The sequence below is a fragment of the Vanessa atalanta genome, chromosome 2 (assembly GCF_905147765.1).
Source record: "Vanessa atalanta chromosome 2, ilVanAtal1.2, whole genome shotgun sequence".
NCBI classification, from domain to species: Eukaryota; Metazoa; Arthropoda; class Insecta; order Lepidoptera; family Nymphalidae; genus Vanessa; species Vanessa atalanta.
In genome coordinates, this window is record NC_061872.1 from 8,004,068 (window position 1) to 8,031,009 (window position 26,942).

A 26,942-nucleotide genomic window follows, 5' to 3' on the forward strand; every position below is an offset into this window, starting at 1 on the left:
CACAACGAGAATGTAATCAAGAAATGTGTTTATACAGCAATTGAATGAATAAATACTTCCCAATACTACGATTTGCGATTAGGTTGAAGTTATCTTGCGTTTTGATAACAATGTTTGACGAGCCCGTACCTCGTGCGTATCTAGGTCAAAAGTGTTAGGAAAAATAGTGTTGCTTACATTACTAATCTATAAAATTGCTTTGAAAAAATGCTGCTCACACGCGTTTAGCGTAAATAAAACAAACTTAGTAACTGAGTGATTCATCGCGGATATGACGAGTCAGCTACGATTATGACCCCTGAAATTATCATCTTAGAGCGTATCTTTATTATTTATTGGACATCAACAATGACACACGAATACTAATTGCATCGTTTTTGTTTCAGATACCAGACATCACCGACTGAGCATATCGAACAAAAATACCATTTTTATAGCAATCATTTTAACATTTACTGTTAAAATAATATTTTATATATAAGAATGACATATCGCCTACATATTATATAGAAAAAGAATACTTTTATAAATAATTTTAAGAACAAATGAGCTTATCAAGTATTAATAGAGAAAGACTATCGTCAAGAAGCATGGCGTTCCTAAGTATGAGAAGTAGTTTGAGGATATTATGGGCTGCGGCGTCAGCGCTGGTCTTCCTGACGAGGAGTAGTGCGGCACCGGCTTTTGGAGAAACTAATAAGGCAATGGTGAGTCCTCCTATTCAATTATCATACAGCAGTATCAGTCATTTCACACCTGCTTATATTATTTTACCATTTTATCCATATGAAACATTTTCTACGTTGGTTAATAAACAAACATTTCAATAGTTAATACAAATAAAATGATTATTACTATGATGTTTAAATCGCTATAACAAACCGTACTACAAAACCCGTATGAAAGAAAATCAATTGATTCAGAACTTTATAATATTTTAAAGGAAAAATAATGGTCGTTTGTGTTATACCTAGAATCTGTACTACTCGCAATACTCGTAATACATGCGAAAATAACAGTCTATCTGTTGCTTCTTCACGACCAAAATATTCGACCGAATTTGATGAAAGCAATGAAGCAAGCTTGCATCCTATGGACGGATATAGGCTACTTTTGCAACACATGACAGCTAAAAAACTAGAGAGTAGCCGCGGGCGACAACTAGTGATCTATACATTAGTAATTATATGTCACTGCCGGATAGTAATTGAATAGAAGGAAACTAAATTAATCCCAATGAGTAATGTTTATGTAAGTTCCGTTAAGTTAATGTGTATACTACATCATCCATAAATCGATTAAATCGAAATCGGAAATGATCTCGCTATGGGTCGACAAATCTGAGTCATGATTCTCAGAATCTTTCGCACTATACCTTCAAATTGTGTGAAGTGGAATCTGGCTTTATTTATAGTAACTCCTTGATAGTAACATTCATTCATAACGAATATTACCCTAACAAGATAAAGATCTTAAACTCTACCACATAACACACGTATGTGTTTCGTTTTGAAATCGGCTTCGTAATACCTACATGACTCATGTTTAAACATATGAATGTTTACATCGCTTGTATTGGTCATTATACTTTTTAAAAGTCTGCGTCATTAATAAGTTTTATATTATATTACACTTTACTTGTAATTTTCTTACTATATATAAAATATTAATAAATTATTAATATGGAATAAAATATTTAAAAAAAAAACTGATATTATTTGTCTACGCGTCAAAATAAAATATTTAAATATATGTATATATGCTTAAAATATATTATTTGACAGAAATTGTGACGTGATTGTATATGATATAAATATTACCAGTTTCCGAATAGGCTAGTTATCCGGAACAGATTACATAAAGTGGTTCCGCCGGTCATGGTGAGTCAGGTAGGAATGCCTAGGGTTCAGTAGGAAATCGTGCTAAACGGCTTCTGAGAAATTGTACAATATGACTCACAATAACCAGTCTCGGGACTTGTTCGACAAGTTCGAGGTCATAAGAAAGATAGAGTTAGGTTAGCGTTATGTTTATAAATATGAATTCGGTTATTTATGATACAATGAAATTAGGGCAGATTTGTTTATCGAGCAGAATCAAAATTGTGATTTAAAGTGGAAGTGCTTAAATATTTGTCACATTCAACATATGGATATATATATATATATATTTGATAAACTCATTATAAATTAACTTTCATCTTGATAAAATAGATTTTAGATTTGAATTTAGAATACCATTATTCTCTTTCGTTTGTTATTCATTAATTTAATAACTGTTGCGTTATGACGAATATATAGATTAAATTTAAAATAAAATTCCCAATAATGCCCTTAAATTCGATTGTGTAAGTTTTAGTCGTAGTTGTAAAAAATAGTTCCGTTTATTCGATCGAGGTTAAAACAGCTATAACAATTGTTCTTTATTTGAGAAATTTTTACTCGAATCTGATAAGCTAGCGATGTCAAGGTAAGCCCGCGCTCTAATAACCTTTTTCATATTTTTACAAATATTAAAATTTAATTGTAGGTAAGTACAATTTCAAAACGGACCATTTTCTCTTTATAATGTATACTCGTAAAAACATCGGCAGCGTCAGAATAGATATGTCGGTCATATACTGTATAGTAGTTTCGGGCATATTTTTTAAATTTTTTATAAGACGGAATAAGTGATGTAAAAATATCGACGATATTTTATAGTTTCTTAAATCAATTGTACATACAATGTAATTTATATATAGTTTGTTAATTGAGCCGAAGTAATATTGATTCGCCTATTCTATTTTGCACGTTTAATTTGGTAATTGTTGTTCTCAATAACATCGAATAGTTCATAAGTCTTTACGTCCTTTTTATTTTTATGTTTGATTAAATGATTGAGTGGAAAAAGGGAGGCATGAGAGGGGCATGAGAAGGGCAGGGCGTGTAGCTTGTAATATTCGCTCGTGTATTTATCGAAAATTATCGCTGGAAACATTGGTAATTGAAAGTAAACCTATAGATAACCCAAGCACCTAATTATTATTATTGTCGTGCTTAGTGAGTAAGAAAACGACTTAAAGGAGGATTTTGTTTCGTAAGTGCCTTTATTTGTAACAAATTACTGGTCGTGACGTGGAAAAACCATTATATTTTATGAATGTAGTTTTTCCTGTTCAATATACAGGTTACTATAATGTATAAAAAGATTACCATGAAAATGTATAATGACAAGTTTTCTTGTAACTGATAAAATTACTATTCCGAAACAAAACACATTCGGATTACCTGTCAATCTTAAAAGTATTGAATTGCTGAAACGGTTACTAGGATACCGGCGATTGAAGAAGAGCTTTTCATATAATCGAGTCACGAAATGTGTTGACTACGAACAATGTTATGAGCGATAGGGATTTAAGGTTCAAATATAATAGGTCGTTGCACTTTAAAGTCACGTGAGTGAGTTGCTTGTTGTTTTACCGCAAGCCAGGCATTTCCTGTCATTTTCAATAGGAACTGTTATGAATAACTTACCCTTTTATAGGGGGTCATTCTCCTATCAAATACCTGATCGTAGAAACAATGGGCGCAAGATATTGCGAGGAACTAGTGTTGTTCTTTGTTTTTATCACGCTGGCACATGCACGATTAATGCGGTATAAAAATTCGACGCGTGTCCCTTCCAGCGGACATCTCTCGTAAAATTTCCTACGCCGTAGCATAGAACAATGAACTCTTGGGACATAGCGCAGCGTATAAATGTCTTGCACTTACAATTTTTATGGGTGGAATGCGTAAACGTTAAAGTTTCCTCAATATATTAGATTTATCATTTGTAATATCCATTGTCTTTAGTAGTTTTTAAAGCCCAACGACGAGCATTAGGATTGTATACGCGATGAGCATACCTAACTGTAATCTAGTTGACGGTCACCTTTTTGTTATGCGCTTGTTACACGGTATCGGTATCTCGCGATCGCTCCGCGCCATACCCACCGTTCCGAGAGATAAACGAGCAAAAATATACTATTTAAAATACGTTACACCGCCAAAGAAGTTAGTTAAACCCTAGTCACGACTTTGACTCCTGGGAAATTTATGCATGTCAAATTTCGCAGAAATGAAGATAGGAGGTGTGATTAAATATATTTTTAGTATTTGTAAGTATTTGTATTTTTAGAATTGCAAACATGTTTAGACAGACAGTTACTTGTTCATGATTAACATAACAAACTGGCCGACTTCAGTGTTTATAGTATCTAAAACTGAAAATTAGGCGTTCTCAATATCGAGGCGCCGTTATCCAGATCAGAGGACAATAGCATCAACCGCGTACAAAAAGCGACCGGGTCACCTCGATGGTAGCAAAATTTAAACATTGTTCTTTAACAATATTTTCTTGCGTGCTTTTGTAAATGATGAGTTTGCTTTTAGCGAGACATGCCGCAGACGAAATGACTCAAGCATTTTTTTGCGGTTTAAGGCAGTGCAGATTGATTAGTAGTGGCATATTAATATGAGGTTTGTGTTGGATTGTGGTGTCGCAGTGCGCATGCTCGTCACGCACGCAGGAAGCACTCGACGACCTTCAACACGCGCCCCACGGCCACCGTCCTCTGATGATCACTTCTCATTGTTCGCATCGACGCTCTGTCATTACTACAACTAGTCATTTTTATCGTAATTTCTGATGTAGTTTTCTTTACATGGCCGTTGTCAATTGTTCAAATATGATGTACTAGAAAAATATATAAAAATCAACTTTTGATATTTATAACATTTTTATGTAAATTGGCGCAATTTAGTTACAAATGCAACGAGTTTATATAATTAATAGTATTTGGAAATATAATACTGCGATATATATTTAAGTGTTGATTGTTAGTAAAATAGTATAATTGTTTATTACACGTATAATATCATATGATTGGTCGGTCAATTATGAAAAGTCACAGTTCGCTTATTCACGTGACAAAACATGAGTGTATCGGACAAAAGGCGACTTGAGCGGTAAAAAATATCTATACTCTACGGAAAATGCTATTTTACACGCAACGTATTCTATTTTAATGTTTTGTCAATCGTCTCATAATTGTTATTAATTGCACCATTAATTATATACCTACATTGCATGTGTATTTCATGGGCAGACGAATCATTTAATGGTTTAGTCTCAAGTAGTCTGCGAACTACATTATCAATCAAGTAAAATACTATGTCTTTTATAACAAAACTTTGTTCAATAATATTTAATTTAATTTGTAATATTTCTGAACATTGTATAGTTAGTTAATAATAAAGACGTTTCCGAGGGCGTTAGTGCTATCCTGTAAGAACTCACTTCGTATCTCACGCGTAAATAATTATTTTTGGAAAATCGACGTAATATATGCAGTGATACAATATTTTGCTTGTATTCTAAAGTTATAATTATAATAATATTCATATCAATTTATAACATTTCATGATCGTATTCTTCAGTAAGTTTCTAGTTTTTTTCTTACAGAATAGCTTTACAGCTGGAAAATTATATTGTTATTATATATTAAGGGGTGTAATGTGCAAATAATTAAACTTTACGTACAACATGAATACACTGATTATTTTCAAAATTCTAAAACAGCAAGAATCGTGAATTGAAAATATTTGTGCTTACAACGGATTATCTTTAACAAAAAAATATCCCGACTGTTATTTTACATAAACAAGCAATAAATATTAAAAAACTCGCCAGCTCCATGTCAAATAGCTTATTTCTATTGCGTACGGTGTCTATCTACTAGTAATTTTAAATCCCATGATATTCATCCTTTGTTTACTTAAATGTTACAAATGCTTATAACACCTCTCATGTCTCTATAAATAACTAGCATTGTAATTATAAACAATAATAATTGGAATTTATTGATTCTATAACAATTAAATGGTATAAATTAAAAATTTTATGAATAAATATAGTTTAAAGGTAATATAACATTTTAGTGCTTATGTAATGAATGAATGAATGATTGTTTAATACGAATCGACTTATAAATAGCTATATTTCCCTAAAATCGTATTTTATCTGTGGAGGCAAAGCTATTTTACTATATTTGACGTATGTATATTAGTTATGGTGGAAAAGAGTACCTACTGAGTTTCATGTCAGTTATTCTCGGTAGAATCTATTTTTCAAGCCGGTGGTGTCTTTACATTGTACACTGTTACTTTATTAAAAAAATATTTTGATTTTGATTACATTTTTAACACGGGCAATAAATTAAATTGTGGCTGCATAAATTATACTTACTTCACATGAACGAATAACCATACAATATAATTTATCTCAATTTAAAATCAACGTGCATATTTCTAATACATTTCATTGTTTATTAGACAATTACAGAGCAAATTATCAATTAAATTACTTAAATGATCCAATTATACCACGAATATTATAGATTCCACGAGTTTTGCGATGGCGTTGCAAAATCTCACTCATCTGTATTCTACGTAATATCGAAAGACACGTGCAGGTAATACGCGAATGCCACTTACCCCATTAACACATACAAATAACATATTTTGAACAATAATAGCAAGTAATTTATGGAATCTCATTAACATTGATTTTAATTGTTTTTCGATATTTTATAAAACGTGGGCGTATAAATAAATATTATCCATACATAACACACAATGTAATTTAAAGTCTGTGGGAAGTTGATTTCAATTGGAATAAAAAAAACTAATAAATGGAGGGAAAACTGACGTTGGCTAAGCAAATTGCTCTTCAAATATTGTACAGCAGCAAATTAATTGTGTAAGTTGAAAATATGATATGAACATATATTTTGATAATATTTGTTGTACTTTATTATTTAGGACTATTTAAATTAATCATAAAAGGCCACATAGCAAGTTAATAAAACATTGCCATTTTTATTAAAGAATTTCGATGTTTAAAAAGTAACTAAAGTCAGGAGGAAGTATTTATAAGTTCTTGCACGTGTTGCACGTCCGCCAAAAAGCATATCAGCATTGCCTAGAACAGATGCATACTTCCTAGAACATGAGGTGGCAGCACCTTAGTATTTTGTCATTCCTAATATAGTATCGCTGCAGCAGTAGCTATCAGCTGATAACGGGGGAATTCAATTGATCATGACATAATTGTATTATTAAACGATAGCGTTACTATGATAAATACTATGAACCAATCAAAACAGTGTACTTAAAAATATTATTGTTCCGTATTTAAATAATAATTTTATGTTTTCTGAGTATACGTTTCTCGATATATTCACATTTTCTGTTTTTATTTAATCGGTTATAACTAGACGGTGGTCCCATGTTAAATAATTTAAAAAATCACTACTGAGGGTAGATAGGTAACCTCTAAACGACGTTCTCTCATTTGAGCAGTCACTGTATAAATTATAACAATTATTTTCCGTTAAAATATAAATTAATTAAAAATATATGAAGGTCCAATATTGTTTATTATTATCAGTTATTCTATATTTAAAATTGAGGTAAATTATATTGTGTTTATTTGTTGTATAATGAACTGTGATTACTATAACATAAAAAGCCCGCATGGAGTAATTTGTACTATGTGTAATCGGCTTGTAACTATTGTATTATGTTATTTTACACGTGTTTATTGTAACACACCTTGCATAATATTTTTACAAATTATGTAAATAAGAAACTGTTTTGTATTTAAGTTATATTTTTATTTAAATAATGAGTTTACTACTGTACAGTAAGACAAAATCTTACAGACAGCAGACACTTTTCAAAATAAAAACTTTTTGTCATATATGAATTATCGTAAGTATAGATTTCTCTTTTAATAAATTGAAACTCTTTTTTCTTCTTCCGTGTTAGATATGTCGTTTTTTCTCGATTATACGCACAAGTGACATTTAATGAGAATATAAGTTTATCTATAGTTTAAAGCCATTGATTATATGGTATAAACATGAAATTTTCTTCATAATTTAAGATTCGATTAGAATATAATACTAAATATCAAATATTTAACGAAATATTGTTATCTATATATTACAGAAGAGTATAGGTTCCTTTGTACATTAGTTGTCATACTATTATTTTTTAAGCTGGCAACATGAACATTTTCAAAAATAACTGTCATTGCGGCAAAATTGGCAAAATTGATTTATTTGGATATAATAGTGTAGCTATTACTAAAGAAATATCGTTTTATTTCTGAATTAAGTAAGTTCTTTCAATAATGGCTACATTATCATTACAGAAGTGGGTGTGAAAAAATACAATGACTATATGATAAAATATGTTTGCCATAGTATCGATAGAGGCGCGTGATTAAGGTAAGCCATGATTCAACGTCTTACGCACTGTGCAAACAAAAGGGTTCAGGCGGAAGTACTTTCCGCAGCTATATCCTTTTATTTTAAATATTATAATTTACAAGAAAAAGAAACACCAAGTTATTTAAATATTAAACAATTTATAATTTTGAAAATAAAAAAATAGGTGAAAAAAATGATGATACTCTATGGAATAATTTGGCTGATATGACGTGTACGTCACGTTAGAATTTAATGTTTTTTTTTTTATTATAGTGTTTCCTTATGGAACAAAGACCTTAGTATACCAGTTTACTAATTTACATAAATTAAACATTTATAAGATAACCATCGCATAGTTTTGTTGTATTACGTATTAAAACGTGATTGATCAGTCATGACTAATTTATAAATAATAATTCTCATCAGTTCAAAAGGTCACCCATAAACGGGTTTTTTTAAAAATATTTCGAAAAAAATACTCGATAAAAACACAACATCTCTTTTGGCCAACGTAGGCCAACTCAAATATATTGAGTGTTAATGATTGATTTGTGATAAAATAAAATAAATTTAATATACTAAATTGACCAACACCTGGGCAAAGGTACTATCCTCTTGATGAGTTTGGAGTTTATTCATTTACTGATTTACTTTATAAAATACAAAAAAAATATATTAAGCAACAGATTTTATTCAATTTAAATATACTATATATGACTATATGACATACTCCGCAATAAATATTTCATAGTAGGTAACATAAGTTTGCAATAAATAATGTATCAATTATCCTGGAACATAAATAAATATTAATAAAATTTCAATTTGTTTTTATAAAATAAACATTTAAAGGTCGCCTGAATATATTACCATTAATTGATCTAATACACTCGAACCTCCACTTATGTGTGAACTTGCATAAGCCGGTTAGTTTTTTAGACATATCTACCTTGAATAAAGTACTTGATCTTACTCTTGCCTATAATACTACGAATGTGAAAGTAAATAAGTTTGTTTAGATTTTTATCTATCAAAAACACTCAAACAACTGGACGGATTATAATGAACGTGGAAGACGTTGCGTCATAGGTTTTTTTATACATTTATTTAAAATAATTATAAAGAAAATAAAATTAAAACATTTCAATTCACGCCTATCTAGGTGTCTTTTATCAACTAGTGTTTATAGGTACTTATGTTTTATTAATCGAAGACCACACTAGGATATATCTACGTAAAGCGAAAAAACTTTAACGTCAAACCATTCTCATTAAATAAATTACATAGATTGAAGAAAGTATCGATCGATGCCGAAGCCTTTTACTTAAATACATGATCGTCAGAGGCTGCGCCTGCGACCGTTACGAGGGCATACTGACCTCGATACGCTTGTGCCAAATTTTTGCCCCACCTTGACATTATCCTCAAAGTTCGTGTTATTATGATGTCTTGTTACGGTTCTTTACTAATTACTTACGGCCTCTGCGAACAAGTGGTCATATAGAATTAATAAATAATTCGCATTTTTATAAATTACTATAAGATATCGGGTATGCACTTCCGACTTTTGAGGAATATTCCTTGAATAACGATACTCAAATAAAGTTAAGTTATAGGAAACGTCGTAATTTTCGTAAATTATACACAGACAGAAGACAGAATATGAGTAGTTTTTACAGCAATCAATTTACAATCAAGGCGATTTTTTTATATTTGATATTTAAAATAAAGCTTTAGTGATTTTTGTTTGATTACATAAATCATTTGTTGTACATCGTGTACATTATTATTAATGTGACCTTTGGATGGCTCCTTCGGTGATATAAAAACAGCTTCAGCAAAAAGTTTGATAAAATTAGTATTAGTTTAATCTGCGATACAATAGGATGTATACCTTTAAATCTAAAGATATCTTCACACAAGAAAATGTTGAATACAAATGTGTAATGTAGGTACTGTTAAAACTTGTCACAAATTTAACAGTTATTCAAGTGCAGTACATGAATGTATGGAGAACAATGCATGTGTCAACGCCCCTAGTATTGTCCAAAGTACACAACGCACCTGATTCCTTAGCCGTTCCTCTTTGTCATTGACAGTTATTTTAAGTTTATTTTTCTTTATATATTCAAATAAATGTACGAGGTTATAATAATAAAACATATGTGATTTTATATATTTATAATCATAGTTTTGTGTTCAAATGTAACGTTGGATTTTCAAATTTGAATTATTTAATAATACTTGAATGTATTATTTTTCCTAGAGAAAATTGATGTTTTGCCTATTCATATCGGATATAATTATTACCTGTTGTAATCTTAATACAATTAATATTTTATTGTTATAAAAATCAAAACGTCATTTTTAAATAAAGAAGCATATTTATGCATATTTATTAAATACAACAAAACCAGATTGTTTTGTCAGTATTTTCAAGGGTTATTTCACGCGGCTTGTATGGATGAGACAAAGAACGTTGGTACCAGACTGAATGCCCCATTGACATGCTGCGCACGCACATTCAAGGACGGCACCGACTTGAACTTCCATCTCCTATAAGGAGCCGGTGTTAACGATCGGAAAATGACGCCCGTGTTTATAATTTTTATAATGTAAAGATCTCTACAAATGTATTGCTAAGGAAAAAGGCATATAAATTTTAAAATATATAGAACAATGACTGATTTTACAGATATTTATTCTTATTTAACAATGTATTAAATTAACTAGATTTTTTTATAAATAATTTTAATACTTAGATAAACAAAGCTTAAATTGACTTATCTACTTTATTTATATTTGAAAGTAAATGTAAATACAGTAGGCGTTAAGGCACCTAAAGATAAAATGACAGGTACGATGCATTTATTATGTATCTGCATATATAAAGAAAAATGGAAACGACTATTGAAACAAGAAATTTTAGATGAATATTTTTCATGCTTCATTATCTTTATCAAATTCTTTAATAAACAGTGGTGGGTTAACCTTGCGCTTTGTACGATAGTGTTTGGTGACTGGCGCGATAGGAGTATGCCATAAAATCTTATGCCAACACCTCATTTCACAGGGTTTATTCGCTTATCCTTATTAAAGTAGGTACCACCCACTCATTAGATATTCTATCGACAAACAGCAGTATTGTTGTATTCCGGCTTGAAGGGTGAGTGAGCCCGTGTAACTATAAGTGCACAAGGGATATAACATTTTAGTTCCCGATGTTAGGGGTAGTTCATATTTCTTACAGCGTGATGTGTGACTTACCATCCGATGGCCCATTTGCTCGTTCGCCAACCTATATCATAAGAAATTGGAAGTCTGTAAACTCCCGTGCCTCGGAAAGAACGTAAAGGATAAAACGTTAACGTTGGTCCTGAGGTCCTGCTATCTTCCCATCGGATTATGAGAGTGAAGGAATACAGAGTGTATCTGTGTTTGCGCACACACTTGTGTTGTATTTGGCTGATTCCTTGAGTTCGGCCACCATGACCGGAATCGGCCGGAATGACATCTTGTCTTAATGTTCTTTTGTCACACATGACAAGTTAAATATTTGCGTTGACTATTTTAGTTCGCTCACTTGCATTGCGCTGATATTTTGGCATCCTTAAGTTATTTGTAGGTTCAGTCTATGTGTGGACCACGTTTGCGAAAACACCCAATATTTGGGTAACAAAGCGATATCACTATGCAAACACGCAAAGCCAAGTGATGTGTCGCCTTAAAAATTTGATGCTTGCCTTTTTAGCAGAATAGTCGCCGTGGGTTGATTAATATTTTTCACTTTTTTACTACCCTACTGACTGACTTACTTTTTTGATCACCTTCATTTGTAACCTGATTGATAAACTATATTGATTGATATTCTTATTTAGATTTATTAATTTTAGTTAAAAATCTAACACAATACAGCGATTTGTAAATATAAAACATCACAAAATACAAAATTTTCTTATATATGAAAATGTTCCTATATAATAAAATAAAGTAGAACAAAATATTAGTAAACTATGTTTAGAATTCGCTTAAGATTTTATCGTCGGAAAAAGGTTAATTACTTTTTGAATAAATATGTTACAGGTTGAAATATAATTTTACTAAATTCATTGAGCTCTTGATACCGACAGTGACGGTTAGTAGGTTAATCTATGAATGTTGATAATCTCGTAGCGTGAGGCTTAATCTTTTGTCATTCTATTGTTCCCGCTGTCGGAACATTTCTTGTCTCCATCTATAACTACTTTTATTTTCAAACGATGACAAAGTGGTTGCATAATATACATACATTGAATATTATAGAGATTGCCTGCCAGGACTAGTGGTAAATTTATACGACTGCTGGTAATGAGATTCCGGGTTCAAATAATCGGTCCAATAAGTAGGTTTTTCTTTTAAGAAATTTGCAGTAGTAATGACTATGACAATCGAATATAGAGTGCCACTCTGTGTTTGCACTCTACTCACTACTTCCTGTCTTTTTGACTACTATGGTCGAAAATTCGATCAGAAAATAATTATTAAATTTTACAGGAAAATCTAATAAATAAATATATATTTTATACCTATATATATTTGCTTTTATGTTATATTTGCTGTTATCCTGTTATTAAAATTTATAAGTCCTTGACTTGATTGAAAAAGTCATACTCATAATTTGTGATTTGTGACTAAAATGCCGTAACTAGGTTAAAGTTTTGTGTTCTTGAATTTACTGTTGTGTGTTTTAAATATAATTTTTAAATGCACAAGTCCTTTGGTTAAAATAAATATTGTATTAATTAAAACGCTAATAGATACTATCATAGGTATGGTATTACGTTGTTTTTGTTAATCTTTATAATAATTTAAAAACAAATTTAAATCAGAAAATGCATGTTCCAAATTACTTCACGACGCGGTAGTACGGTCATTCATTAAAATTACTCATATGTCGGTATTATTCATCGTTATTCTGTTATGTGGTTATGTAGTACGGGTTCCGTAATTAAAGGAAATTCCGCCATGAATATATTATTATTATTTTCCATAGTGAGCGATTCCACAAAGCTAGGAAGATTTATTAAAAAAAAAACACAATCAAGTACAATGTTTATCTAAACAATTGCAACTAGTAATCATCCATGGCTTACAACTAGACAGTTTTACTACAATTTACTTTATTGTATCATGTTTTTCTGGTAGTTTTCTAATATACTTAGTGGTAGATTGTTTGGTTAGGTACCACCCAGACGTCAAACTGCAATACATTATATTATTGTGCCGGTTTGAAGGGTGAGCAATTCACAATACCAATTTTTATGGCCGGTGTTGTCCAGTTAACATCAAGTGGACCATTTTTCGGCCTATCTTAGTTTTTCAATGAATAAAAAAATATAAATATGTTTTTCTAGTAATGACCTAAAGTCACCTAATATTTCGCTTATTTGCACCATTACTAATACCCATCATCATGACAAAGGTCCATATCCAATTTTGGATGCGGCAGTCTGATTATGACATGAACTTTCAGATGTATTTGGCGCAATATGGTTACCTCAGTCCGTCTGTACGGAATCCCTCCAGTGGTCATATCATGGATGAGAGTTCTTGGAGACGAGCTATATCGGAGTTCCAAAGCTTTGCTGGACTGAACAATACTGGTATGTAAAAAGTTTTTATATTATTATATTTATTAGGATTTAAAAGTTTACATTTGATAAATTATTTTTATGTTAAACAGCACATTTATTGAGAAAGGTAAGAAAATAGTACCCCGCTATGACCTACGGGGGCGGATCATTAACGCTTATCGAAAGTTAAAACACCGCGAAGTGACTTTAATTTATAAATTTTAACGTTGTCAAATTGCAATAAATGTTGACATTCAAGAGGAAAATGCACGATTTGTATGCGTGACAGTGCATTTGTTGAATTGCTGGTTGACGTAATTAACCCAATGGTAACCCATATCTGAGCACCATGACCTTGTCGCTTCGTGAACTTCGTTCGACTCAAATTGTATTGTTGTTAAATAATATAACGTCATTGAAATAACAGGCTTAATCTATTGAGCAGACCAGTAAGGACAACATTGTTTCTCATATAAAAGAACGCGTACAATTTAGTACATTTGATATATCTGCTTTGATGGTCTTGTGGCTAATTAATAAGGTCGTGAACCTCGATATCCAGATTTTGATTGGTTGCGCCTCGGAAAGTTGTAAGACGTTATTGGGTTTTCCTGTACAATTCTCAATAGAATCCGGAGCTAGCAAGTTGATTGGTCCTGCTCGTTTGTCTACGACGACGACATTAGCGTCGATTTTGTCGTCGTTTTATTCTAATGTTAATGTAGGTAGGTATTATTCAAAATTTAAGAAGTTTTGACGACACATTAAGGGTTATTAACGTATATTACGTTAAAAAATATATTATTTTTTAAAAATTTAAATGGATGTGCACATGTGTATGTCATTTTAATTCGCGCTGTCACGAGTTACAAACGGCATTGTCAATGCAATTACAGTCTGCGAAATCACTGTTGGCATCCAACTATTCAAATACCATACCATTACGTGGGCTGAACTTGAATCTTCATTATAGCGTACGTGATTTGACACGAAAAGTAGTTTATTGGTCCCTCTACACGGGGCAGTTATTATGTAACCAAATAACGAAGTATACACACATAAATTATTCATTTAGGATACTCGCGCCAGTTCCTAAACATTGGTAAAGTATAAAATATTCGCGGTATTACTGTTAAACATAATAACTGGAAAACGAATATTAGGTTGGTACACAAATATTTTGTATTAATTTACTTTGAATAATGGCATACATTTATTGCAATCTATATTAGATTTTATGACTTTTCGAACTAAACGAAAAAATATTTTTGATGAAATTTTTCCCTTTGTCAAATTAAACGTAGTCGAATATTTTTATCGTTATTCAAATGCTATTCACCGTATTTGTCCTCTCAACGAAATAATAATTTTATTAAATAGTTATTCTAGTTTTTCGGATAATGTCACCAATATAAATAAAACTCTGTTAGATCTGTCATATAGATGAATTTGAATTATTATTATACTATAGAACGCTTTTAAACCATTGTTTCTGATTGTTCACGTTTTCCTCTTTCAGTTTTTGTTGCTATGATTGTTTAATTACTTCCTTGACATCTGTTAAGTATATAAATGTATTTAACTAATAAAAAATAGATTTTATTTAATTATAAGAATTTTGAAACACATACATTGATCTTTTCAAGGAATTCAGTTGTAATTGAGAATGAATCTACATGTTCCAAATTACCTTTCGAAAAAACTAAAAGTCGTTTTTGTTTTCTAACAGTAAATTTGTTTGAAAATCATTACTAATATATTTAGTACCAATAAGAGATGTCATATCATGATGGATGGCACGTCGGTCATAATCGATTATCCGTGGAAACAACATTGTGTATCCATCGGGATATGTCGAATGATATTCTGCCACATCTCACACCAAAAACCTGTACTGAGGCAGCGCGTCGGAGAAAGCTATTAATCGTCTCCTTAATAATGTTCAGAGTACTCTAATATTAAATATGTTTAAATTTTCAGGTGAACTCGACGAAGAAACGAAAAAGTTAATGTCGTTGCCACGGTGTGGGGTGAAAGATAAAGTCGGCTTTGGGGAAAGTCGTGCCAAGAGATACGCGTTGCAAGGTGAATACCTACTTAGTATAAAACATAAACTATATCATTAACATAATAGTATTCAGTGATTTATTGATAAATAAAAAAAAGATAATAAGATTTACATTACGCGCTCAGCGTTCACGGAAAATATTGTGAGGAAATCGAGTTTTCTGAGAAGAAATAATTAGATCGTGTTCACATGCCAACTTATGTATATATGTATAAGTTCTTATGGTAGTTATCGTACTTTGAATAAAAAATGTATAAATTCTTCATCGCGTTAGTCACATCCTATCAATTCCTTGCATTTAGAACAAGGATTCTTGTTCAGAAGATTAATCGAATCTTAACTGTTTGGATAAATTTAAACAATATCTTATTTGATTCATATAACACTCAATTAACTTAATACATACGTTTATTATTAGAAAATCTAAGCTATGAAACATTCCGACCAGGGTAAATAGAATGGAAACAGTGTGGACATAATTGCGACTTTTACAATGTTTTTACGCTATTATTTATATTTTATAATTTATGATATAATTCGTGATAAGGTTCGAGGTGGCGTGTAAAGAACCTGACATACAAGATCTCGAAATATCCATCTCGTCTGAACCGCGCTGAAGTCGACACTGAACTCGCGAAAGCCTTCTCCGTATGGTCCGACTACACAGACCTTACCTTTACACAGAAACGCTCCGGACAAGTTCATATTGAAATCAGGTAATTAGAAATTTATAATATAAATATTTATTTACATTGATGACTTTAATAAGTATGTTCAGTGCAAAATTAAATAGCTACAGCATTTTCCTATTGAATTGCAATTTTCTATTCTCATGGGGAAAAGTTATCCACTCTAGTCAACTGGATAATAAAATGGGGTGTTAATATATTTTAGAGAAGTTTCTGTACTTTTAATTGGCAAAGATATAAAAAAAGTTATCCGGTTGTTCGACAAATCACTCTTCAAACTGATTTAATATTCATACTTAATAATACAGTTCGGTTGAAAAAAAGAAAGTTGTAAATTATTATAATTGCAAAATCATATTTTATAAAGTCGAAGTCAAAAATCTTTTATGAGTTTACTGTACGATTTTTTAAACCGTACACTATACTTAATTAAGATCGTATTATTTTTTGTGCGATTAAGGCGGCCTATTAAGTTCAATTTAAAGCAATGAAGATTGACTACAATATAACTTTAATACTTTGAAAGACTATAATATAAATTAATTTTTAAATTTAATAAGATTAAATATTAAAATGTTGATACTGTATTTTATCATTGAATATATATATATTTTTTTCGAAATTATAATACACTTTCAAATTTCCTACATGTTACAATAAAATTCAAACGGGATGTTAGCAATATTTATAACGTAAATGACCATGTTAAACGTACCATTTGTTAAATATCTGACATGGCTGATAACAATGACAACCTTTAAAATGCCCAATCCTGTTGAATCCAATGTCCGATTTCGTCACACAATGGTAATCTGCCTTGCGTAACTAAATCGTTGCTCACTGCTTTAATAGTTTTTATAAAATCTTTTAATGCTGGTACCACACATTTGTCGGTTATTCTTTCGCTGAACAGCAATTCTTTAAACTGTTTTTGTTTTATAGAGTGAGATATAAGTTTTTATATTTAGAATTTGTTATTAAATGCTGCATTATCTTAAAAGTATTATCTTACAAGGGCTTTGGACGCCTCGGTAGTCTATTATGGTAAGCAGGTAACCTGCCTTATTCTTTGAATACCAAAGAATATAATAAAATAATTTAAAGTTAATAATAATCTGCGCAGTCTCAGAGATTAATTTAGGATTCCCTTTTTGTAATTCATCATCAACAGTTTTATTAAAGAATATATTTGTTCACAAAGATTCGAAAAAGGCGAGCACGGTGACGGCGACCCCTTCGACGGTCCCGGTGGTACCCTCGCCCACGCCTACTTCCCGGTAAGTTGCTACAGATACACACTTAAATAAACTAATATTACATTTGTGCTGCGATCCTACAATGGAATTTTCATCACACAGTTGAAGTATCGTAGGAATCGTAGGATACAGCCGTCAATCGTGGTTTAGATTTTTTAGCTTTTATGATTGAATTTTAATGATTAATCGTGTAAAAAACAAATAATAAATAAAGCATGATATGATCTCGCCCGATAATAATTCATTTATTATTGCATTCGTTTTATCTTAGCGTCATTTAATGTCATTCTGATTCCACATTTATAACAATAATTACCACAACGTGTGGTAAAAAGGAATAAATTATTTATTTCCATAGCAGCGCAACGCAAACATTACAATAGACCGTGAAGACGATTTGATGGACAATGGAACATTTACGTTAAATAAAGTCGGATGTGACATTGTTTAGGAGAAAGTAAATTACGACACAAATGTTATTATAATAAAGTAGAACAAATTTTTAATCTTACATAATATGCTGTTAATGCGAACGGTTGTATGTTTGAATGTAGCTTACCGCGCTGGCGCTTTGGCGCTCGAACGAAGAAGTCTTGAAAAAGGACGTCTTGAAACGGAAAAAACACATGATTAATTTATTAAATTTTTTTTTATTTCCTTGTCGTCAACCATTTTGGTTAGAAAGATAGACTTTTAATTAACAAAGTCTCTTCTATTTTTTTAAACAATATTTTATATATTTTTGCGCAGAAACATAGAAATTGTATTTGATTAATTAAAAATTTAAGCATTTTATAAGCTTTCATTACATTTATATTTGTTTTCTCACAACAGGTCTATGGTGGAGATGCTCACTTTGACGACGCTGAAGTGTGGTCAATTAATTCCAGAAGGGGAACCAATCTTTTCCAAGTAAGGGTCGAGTACATTTAGAAGAGTTACTTGTAGCTAAAAACCCAAATATCATACCAATATTCTCCTTTTTTACAATATAATACGTAATCGTTCAGAGTAATATATTACTGTTTGACCAATTTTTTTATTTCTCCTATAATGTTAAGTTGGGTTATATGCAAACTTCGCCATTCATCGAATTGAGTTGAACAGTTGTTACTGAAACTTACATGAAGTTTTCTACTGTTATTCCGGAATTGTATCGGACGAATACTGTTTGTTTTAACAGCATTTAAGTAATATTGATAGCTTTCAATTATTTGCAGGTAGCAGCTCACGAGTTCGGTCATTCTCTTGGTCTGTCTCACAGTGACGTACGCTCAGCTTTAATGGCACCCTTCTACCGTGGATTTGACCCCTCTTTCCAGCTTGACCAGGATGACATACAAGGAATACAGGTAAAGATAAATAATAATACAAATAAAAAAACATATGTCATCATGTCATCATATCAGATGATTAACCATATCAGTTAACTCACTACTAATTTTGCCTTCCTTATTTTAACGATACCAATATGTTAAAAAATCTGGTAATTGACTAGGAAGAAGTTGAGCGTAAGAACAAGTGGTTGAATTTACTTTCTTTTCGTATAACATTGCATATATTTTACCTTAAGACTTTTTTTTCAGGCACTTTACGGCCACAAGACACAAATCGATATTGGTGGTGGTGCTGCACCCAACCCATCGATTCCTCGAATCACCACTCCACAGCCATCCTCAGAAGACCCCGCTCTGTGCGCTGATCCTAATATCGACACCATATTCAACTCTGCCGATGGATCTACATTTATTTTCAAAGGTAAGAAATAACAGTTACTGAAATGTTTTAATATTTTAATGATGCAATTAAATTGTAATTGCAAACTTATAATTTATCTTTTCTTTTATTTTTTTACCAAACGATAAAAAGATATCCAATACAGCGCCAATGGCTATGGGTACTGGTGACTCAGGTGGCCTATTTGCCCGTCCGCCTACCTACATAAGAAAGGTTTTTAGAATAGAATAATTCTGGTCTAGGTGACTATTACTGGCGGCTGACGGAGAGCGGCGTGGCGGCGGGATACCCGCGCGCCATCAGCCGCGCGTGGCCCGGCCTGCCCGGCAACATCGACGCTGCGTTCACTTACAAGAACGGAAAAACCTACTTCTTCAAGGGATCCAAGTACTGGAGGTACAATGGTCAGAAGATGGACGGGGAGTACCCAAAAGATATAAGCGAAGGTAAGAATTTCAAGTGCGTTAATGGACTTTTTAGAAGATTTAAAAGGATCCCATAGAAATGATAGAAGAACTCGAAATTTTTGCCAAATAAATTAATAAAGAAATAATTATGTAAAAAGAATTAAAAATTCTGTAAATATCTACTGGGCTAAGATCTCCATTCCATTTGAGGAGGAGGATGTTGCTCCAATACGGGTTGGTGGATACAGATGTGTCAGAATTTCCTTGAAATTAGAAACATTTAGGTTTTCTTACGATGTTTTCATTCATCAACGAGCAAGAAATGAATTTATAACACAAATTAAGCTCATGAAAAATCAGTAGTGCCTGGGTTTGAACTCGCTATCGTATAATAAGTCGCACGCGTTCTTGCCTCTGGGCCATCTCGGTTTTATAGTCATTATTAAGTTCAACTCTTAAGTACGTTAATTAGTATTATTTTTAATTATAATCTGTTGCTGTTTTTAGGTTTTACTGGTATTCCTGATAACTTGGATGCAGCTCTTGTGTGGTCAGGCAATGGCAAAATTTACTTCTATAAGGGTTCCAAGTTCTGGAGGTTCGACCCAGCTCAACGTCCTCCTGTCAAGTCAACCTACCCCAAGCCTTTATCAAACTGGGAGGGTATCCCTGATAACATAGATGCAGCACTACAGTACACTAATGGCTACACATACTTCTTCAAGGGTGGATCCTATTGGCGATTTAATGACAGAACTTTCAGTGTAAGTGCGACCAATATGTAATAAGTCCGCTAAGAAGATAAGTTTAATGAAAGAACAATATGACTTAATACCCAAAAAGCTTAGATTGAATTGATCCTATTGTTTTTAATAATTTCAATATAATTGAATTATAATTATCTCAATAGTTTAATTGGGTTTTGTTGAATTTTTTTCTTATGCATTGTATAAAATAATTCATGTTTATGGTAGTGGAATTTGAATTATTATATATGTATTTTTGGAAGTTCTTGTGAAATTGAAATAAAATAGACCAATATTATGAATCAGGTGGACACAGACAACCCTTCGTTCCCGCGGTCCACCGCGTACTGGTGGCTCGGCTGCAGCAGCGCGCCGCGAGGGACCGTCGGAGGTAACGCGCGCCTCTCTGCACCTTCGCCTTCTGAGGAGGACGATGTCGGCGACATACAATTCGACGCAGGTAGGTTCGGGCACCCAGCCGGGGACTTCGAGATCCAAGGGGATTTTGGTGGCTCTTGATCTGACACGAGAAGACTGCAATACTGAATTGGCTGAAGAAATTATTGGACTTAGACTGAAGCAATATGGGAGTTGATAAACGACTGTTGACGATGAGATTTGAGACTGAATCGAGACTGAAAAGTTATTTGTAGACAAATTTAGGAGGTAATGGAGATACTTAATCGTGATGTATGTATAAATTAAAATGATTATTATTGAATACTTGGTAGTAGGGCTTTGTGCAAGCCCGTCTGGGTAGGATTACATCTCATTGCATATTCTACCGCCACACAGCGATACTGAAGGATGAGTGAGCAGTGTAAATACGAGCATAGGAGATTAAATATTTGAGTTCCCAACGTTGGTGGTCAGGTGAACCATTTGCCAGATCATGACACTGTTGATATTGAGTTTGATAAATAGATTTTTAAATATTACATAACATTCATTGCAGATTTTTTTATATGACTGAAAGATTGTTTATAGTCGTTTAATAACAATACATGAAGTGGTCGACTCGTAAGAATTATTTTTTGTCTTTTTTTCGTAACTTGACTGTATGACACTACTTGATTTGGACTTATTCAAAAGCTACCTTTCAATTCAATTATTAAAAAAATATAAGTTCTAAATTCAGATTTACATCAGTGACTACAATTTTACCGTCTTCCACTGTATAATGTTGTGTTTGTTAGCTTTGTGTTTGTTGTATGTGTATGTTTTAAAGTTCCATTCTTGAATCTTCTTTCTCGAAATGTATGTTAAAATACTGTATTAGAATAGTTTCTACGTTTTAATATTTCTCTTTGATTTTTTTAAGATCTTTCTATGTTGAACTTTCAATTCTACTTTTCTTGATTTTTTAGATACTTGTGTACATTATTTGCTTGATCCTTCGATTAACTATACCATACTATCTAAGACAAACTCATAACTGGATGTACTAAACTTCATATTACTAACATTAAAAATACTAACAATTTACTTTCGTTGCTGATCTAAAATAACACACGTCACTAATATGCTTAATATTTAACCAATAAATAAAGTGATGCTATGAATTAAGCTAACGAATAAAAGCTTAAAGCTTTGCTGAACGCAGTGGTCGACGGTGGATGGTCATTGAGAAGACAACGGCTTCTGGGCGCCTGAACCTACTTATTGTGATGTATTGAAATTTAATGGCGATGAATCTTCTATAAGGATTAATTTCATATCTTAATATTCAAATTAACATCAATCTTAAAACGCCATATTATGTTCAATACATTAAGACGAAACACACATTTTTCTATTTATAACAAAAAATATTTAAAAAACAGTATTTTTAAAAGACAATGTAATCACAGCAAATTATTTGCACTTACTACACCCAGCAATTATAGTTTTGTGTTGTATCGAAACAAGTATTTATGTTAAACACTTTGAGCGACGTTTTGGTGGAAGGTGCGTATAATGCTGAATTTAATTTATCAATTATAATATACGAAAGTGTTTTTTTTTCGGTTAATTCTTGTTTGGATACGTATTTGTTTACATGTTGAAAGTATTTATTGAATAGCACATTATTATTGTATTTGTTTTATGTCTCAGTCACCGTCAAAACTTAACACTAAGTGTTAAACCGTGGTGGTCGGGACGTTCACATTACGACGTGTGTGTTTGTCTTTGTCTTCTAGGTGTAAAATCATCCGCTCCCAGATCATTCTTCTGGTTCAGGAAATAGCCTCGGTGGAGAGTTCCTGAACATTTGTACATAGACAAATAATATAAAGAACAAAGACTAAATTAGTAAAATAGGGGATTATATGAATACCAGTGAGATTATAGAAATAAGCGGTGATTTTAATACCGGCGAGTTTCTCACGCGATGCCTGTACGTTTTACTTTATATCACATATGCATGATTTGATAGTTTTAATTTGCAATGCTTGCTAGCTGGTGTTCGATGGCGCTTTTGTACTGCATGCGGCTTTAATTTCATCATTTATCAGTCATTTGCTACTCTGATTTCTGATTGGTTGATGTTATTGCACTCTTTTTAATTTATTGAAATTTGTATCTGTTTCAGCGTTTTTTGAACTTACAATTTTTATAAATACATACACTTTTGTTATACTCGTATGTAACAGACGCTGTGAAACAGTATACAATAGAAATAAAATTATATTGTTCTATGTGACAAGCTACAAAAATAATTGATTTATTTAATTTCGTTTGAATGCAATATAATTTTAATCTAGTTGTTTTATATGATTGATGATTATACTGACGAGTACTAACTTAGATATATCTTAGATCTTTAATAATAGTAACGTAGAGGAGTTTGGTTGCAAAGGTTTTCGTAAAAGCACTGGCTACATTTTAGTAACAAAGAAAAGTTTCATGTTTAGTTTATGAGAGAGCAAACACGAATAAAGATGGCTTGAATACATCTTTAATAGTTTTTTCACATACTTACCACGGGCAACCCGCCCTTGTTAGTAAAAACAGATGCAAGCTATCCCAAGCAGCGAAACGAGTCTAAAATCCTATGCCTATTAAACGGGGACATTAACCTACCTAAGGACGCGCGTTTCACATATCTTAGTAGAAAGGTCTAGAAACCTTTCGAGGGTTCCAATGAGTCATACCTGGTGAAGCTGTCGATACCACTAAAAAGGTGTGTGTATCTGACACAAGAAAGAAAACTCTTCTTCATATTTCCTTTAATATTTATGTAAACATATTTTATATGGTATAGTAAAGTAGGATAATACATTATGTTGTTGAATTAACACGAGTAAAAAGCAATCATTGGTTTTTTCATTGTTTAGAGTGTGACTAACATCCCCCTGGGTGTTTGATGGACTCACAGGTACCGTTCTTTTAGTCTACCGTAGTTTGAGAGCCATAATATTAACTATTTAGTCATCGTAGATCTTAATTTATAACCGACGTAGTTTTTATAGTATGATGCATGGATGATTAGAGAGTGTACATACATAGATATATTCAGTAGCGTAGTTGCACACCCGGGTATCGGTAACTTAAAAGAAAATATTTCTTGCTAAACGCAAGTTCATTTTTCAGTGATCAGCGTTCAGTCAGGCGGAGCTAGACTGTAGTAATGACTCGGGGCTCCGATATATTAGGAGGGCACGAAACGTCCTCCGCCGCGTCATCACTCACCCGCATCGTAGGTTACAATTCATTTCTTTTGCTTTGCCGCGAAATTCGTACTCACTATGAGATAACGGATTTCGCGGTCTGTTTCGATTGCATCTTTTCCCACCGTCATCACTCCATTTGTGTTTATCGAGTTCGTGGCATGTTATAGAGTAAAGCACTAAACTGTCGCTTGCACTCTGGAATAGCCACTGAGTCGTTAATGTAGCTCTTGGTGCTGGCGTTGTACAGATTCGGGGGAGCCGACGGGTGGCAGCGGCGCGGCGCACTCGTGGCGCTCCTCGGGCGTGCTACTGGCGGCGGTGCTGACTCTGCTGAATCTGATCCACGCGCGCATTTAGCGCCTCCACCGCGTCTCCACTGTGATCGTGCGTTGTATGCCTGTTCGCGTTCGGTATATTGTGTATAGCGAACGCCCTGCTGTGATTAAAGCGTCCTTTTATACTGTTGCGAGAACGATAATTTAATTCGAAGTCATAGTTTTTATACTTAATATAAATAGATGATGTAAGTTCGAGTGTGATATTGACGTAAGCGATGATTTTTGTAATAAAATATTTAATTATATAACGACTTTTATTCAAATCTCCGTGTAAAGTCGGGGGAAATGAGAGACATGGTTTGTATTTTAATTGGTTTATTTAACGTTTTCTGTTTCTCCAATAATTCTTCTTAAGTTAGTAATTACAAGTTTATATGACAATATTTTTTGTTTTTATTTCATTTTCATAAACGTATTTTTTTAATAAACATCTCCACAATTCATCATAACACGGTCGTGCGACCTACTGTCTCAATCGTTCTAACTCTTAGGAAAATGCAAATAATATTAAACTTCAAAATCTGTCTACGATTATTCGAACAATATTAATCTTAGTTCGAGTGCTGAACGACGTCTACACGAGCGTAGCGGGCGCAGGGCGGGCGCGGTGCGTGTAGGCCGAGAACGGCACGTCGCGCGCCGCCGCCGCACGCGACCGCCCCACGCCCACCCGTTCCCTCCGCGCGCTTATATCACTTAGAAGGCGAAACATAAGAGTTTACGTAACATTAGTACACGATCACTACTCGAGAAATATCTACGACACATCCTAGATCATATCAATATATAGCCTTCGTATTGTGGCAGTGTTCGCCGGCGCCGCTCGCCGAGTTTGCTTAATGGTGTAATTTAAAGTTTATATCTACACTACCTCTCTCACTATATCCCGGCAATTTCAAGGATAACATTACGAAGATTAAAGTTAGGTAATTTTCGCCCTGTGGACATTTTTATATAATATATGAAACCATCACAAAACAAAACGATAGACTGAAATTTTAGAAATAATGCTTTTTCAAACATAGATAGTTACATATATTTATATGATCTAGAACTTATTAGTAAAAACTGATAAATAATACGACTGTTCATAATGGAACGTACGAACTAACTCAGGACACATAAATGATTATATATTTATATATTGATATATTTAAAACGAAATATAAAAAATAATACATATAAATGAAATGTATTAAAAGACTTCTAAATTATAAGTAAGTAAAAAAATCTAATTAAGTGTATACAAAATGACTCATATATAATCACATGCTGGTACGAACATCTACACTTTGAATAACGCTCGACTGGGGCTTAGAAAAAGTGCACTGCACTTATTAATATATCTCTTGTTGTAAATTCGTTAGTGTGTTTTAATTTCGCGAGACAGCAGCACATATTTTGTTTATTCTCGTTAGTGTTGTTCAAAGTATTGCAAAATGTCATTAAACGAACCGAAGTTTGACGCAGTACCCTCGAAAATATCTAAAACGGTTAAGAGGTTGTTTACCAGCTAAAGCACATCAAACAGATAAGCTTAACATAAGTGTTGTTTGCGCATTTATTTATATACCAATACGTAATTTACATTTTCGCCTGTCCCTCTAATTTAAAATTTATTTCGATTTTGTTTCGACATTCAAAACCGATATGACACCTCTTTGTTTTAAACCTTTTCCGTTTTCCGGCCTTCGAAATTGCAAATTATACCAAAGCGTCAAATAAGACAGTTGTGATTTAATAACAATCATTCAGGGCTTACAAATTCTCATAATAACTAATTATCCATATAACTGTATCTGTCGCGTACAAATGATTATGAAAAATAAGTAAAATTCTTATTTTATGACTATTCATCATAAGATTTTAACGTTGTTATATAATACTATCACCTTCATATAAATATTGTTCCATTAGAATGCTAAGCTATTGTATTATTAACAAGTACACTTAGACCACGGTTTGTTCAAATAGGGACTATTATTGAAATATATAGGAGATAAGAATCTACATAAAATAACTTATAACTAATAGTTATTCACTGAAATGTCCTCTTGCCATAAGTTTTTTTTTGTCATGTTATGTAAAGTTATGTAAGTTGATTCGATCGAGATTTTTTTATTGTTCATATTAGACA

At 32.4% G+C, this 26,942-nt stretch overlaps 1 protein-coding gene across 8 annotated transcripts; it reads left to right on the plus strand.

Annotated features, from left to right (window-relative positions):
- Positions 1–390: 390 nt before the first annotated feature.
- On the plus strand, positions 391–25,050 carry LOC125069656 (matrix metalloproteinase-14). 8 transcript variants are annotated; one of them, XR_007119849.1, is made up of 14 exons: positions 391–707; positions 13,812–13,941; positions 15,892–15,996; positions 16,527–16,695; positions 17,870–17,945; positions 18,759–18,836; positions 19,145–19,276; positions 19,511–19,682; positions 19,904–20,107; positions 20,576–20,832; positions 21,121–21,274; positions 22,995–23,191; positions 24,388–24,497; positions 24,715–24,850. XR_007119849.1 is itself a non-coding variant. In XM_047679184.1 (12 exons), the coding sequence occupies exons 1-12, from the start codon at positions 546–548 to the stop codon at positions 24,822–24,824; spliced, it is 1,749 nt and encodes a 582-aa protein (XP_047535140.1). In that variant the 5' UTR covers positions 391–545; the 3' UTR covers positions 24,825–25,050. The 8 variants fall into 8 exon arrangements, 2 of the variants coding, with proteins under 2 accessions (XP_047535140.1, XP_047535157.1); XR_007119854.1 differs by having other exon boundaries at positions 21,121–21,205; XR_007119850.1 differs by having other exon boundaries at positions 24,388–24,493; positions 24,715–24,730.
- The last annotated feature ends 1,892 nt before the right edge of the window (positions 25,051–26,942 follow it).

Bases quoted from the DNA above. Each gene is read 5' to 3' on its own strand.
- LOC125069656 (XM_047679184.1), top strand. From the start codon at position 546: ATGAGCTTATCAAGTATTAATAGAGAAAGACTATCGTCAAGAAGCATG. The intron at 15,997-16,526 runs GTGAATACCTAC...ATTCGTGATAAG, and splicing joins CAAGAGATACGCGTTGCAAG to GTTCGAGGTGGCGTGTAAAG. The intron at 19,683-19,903 runs GTAAGAAATAAC...ATTCTGGTCTAG, and splicing joins ATCTACATTTATTTTCAAAG to GTGACTATTACTGGCGGCTG.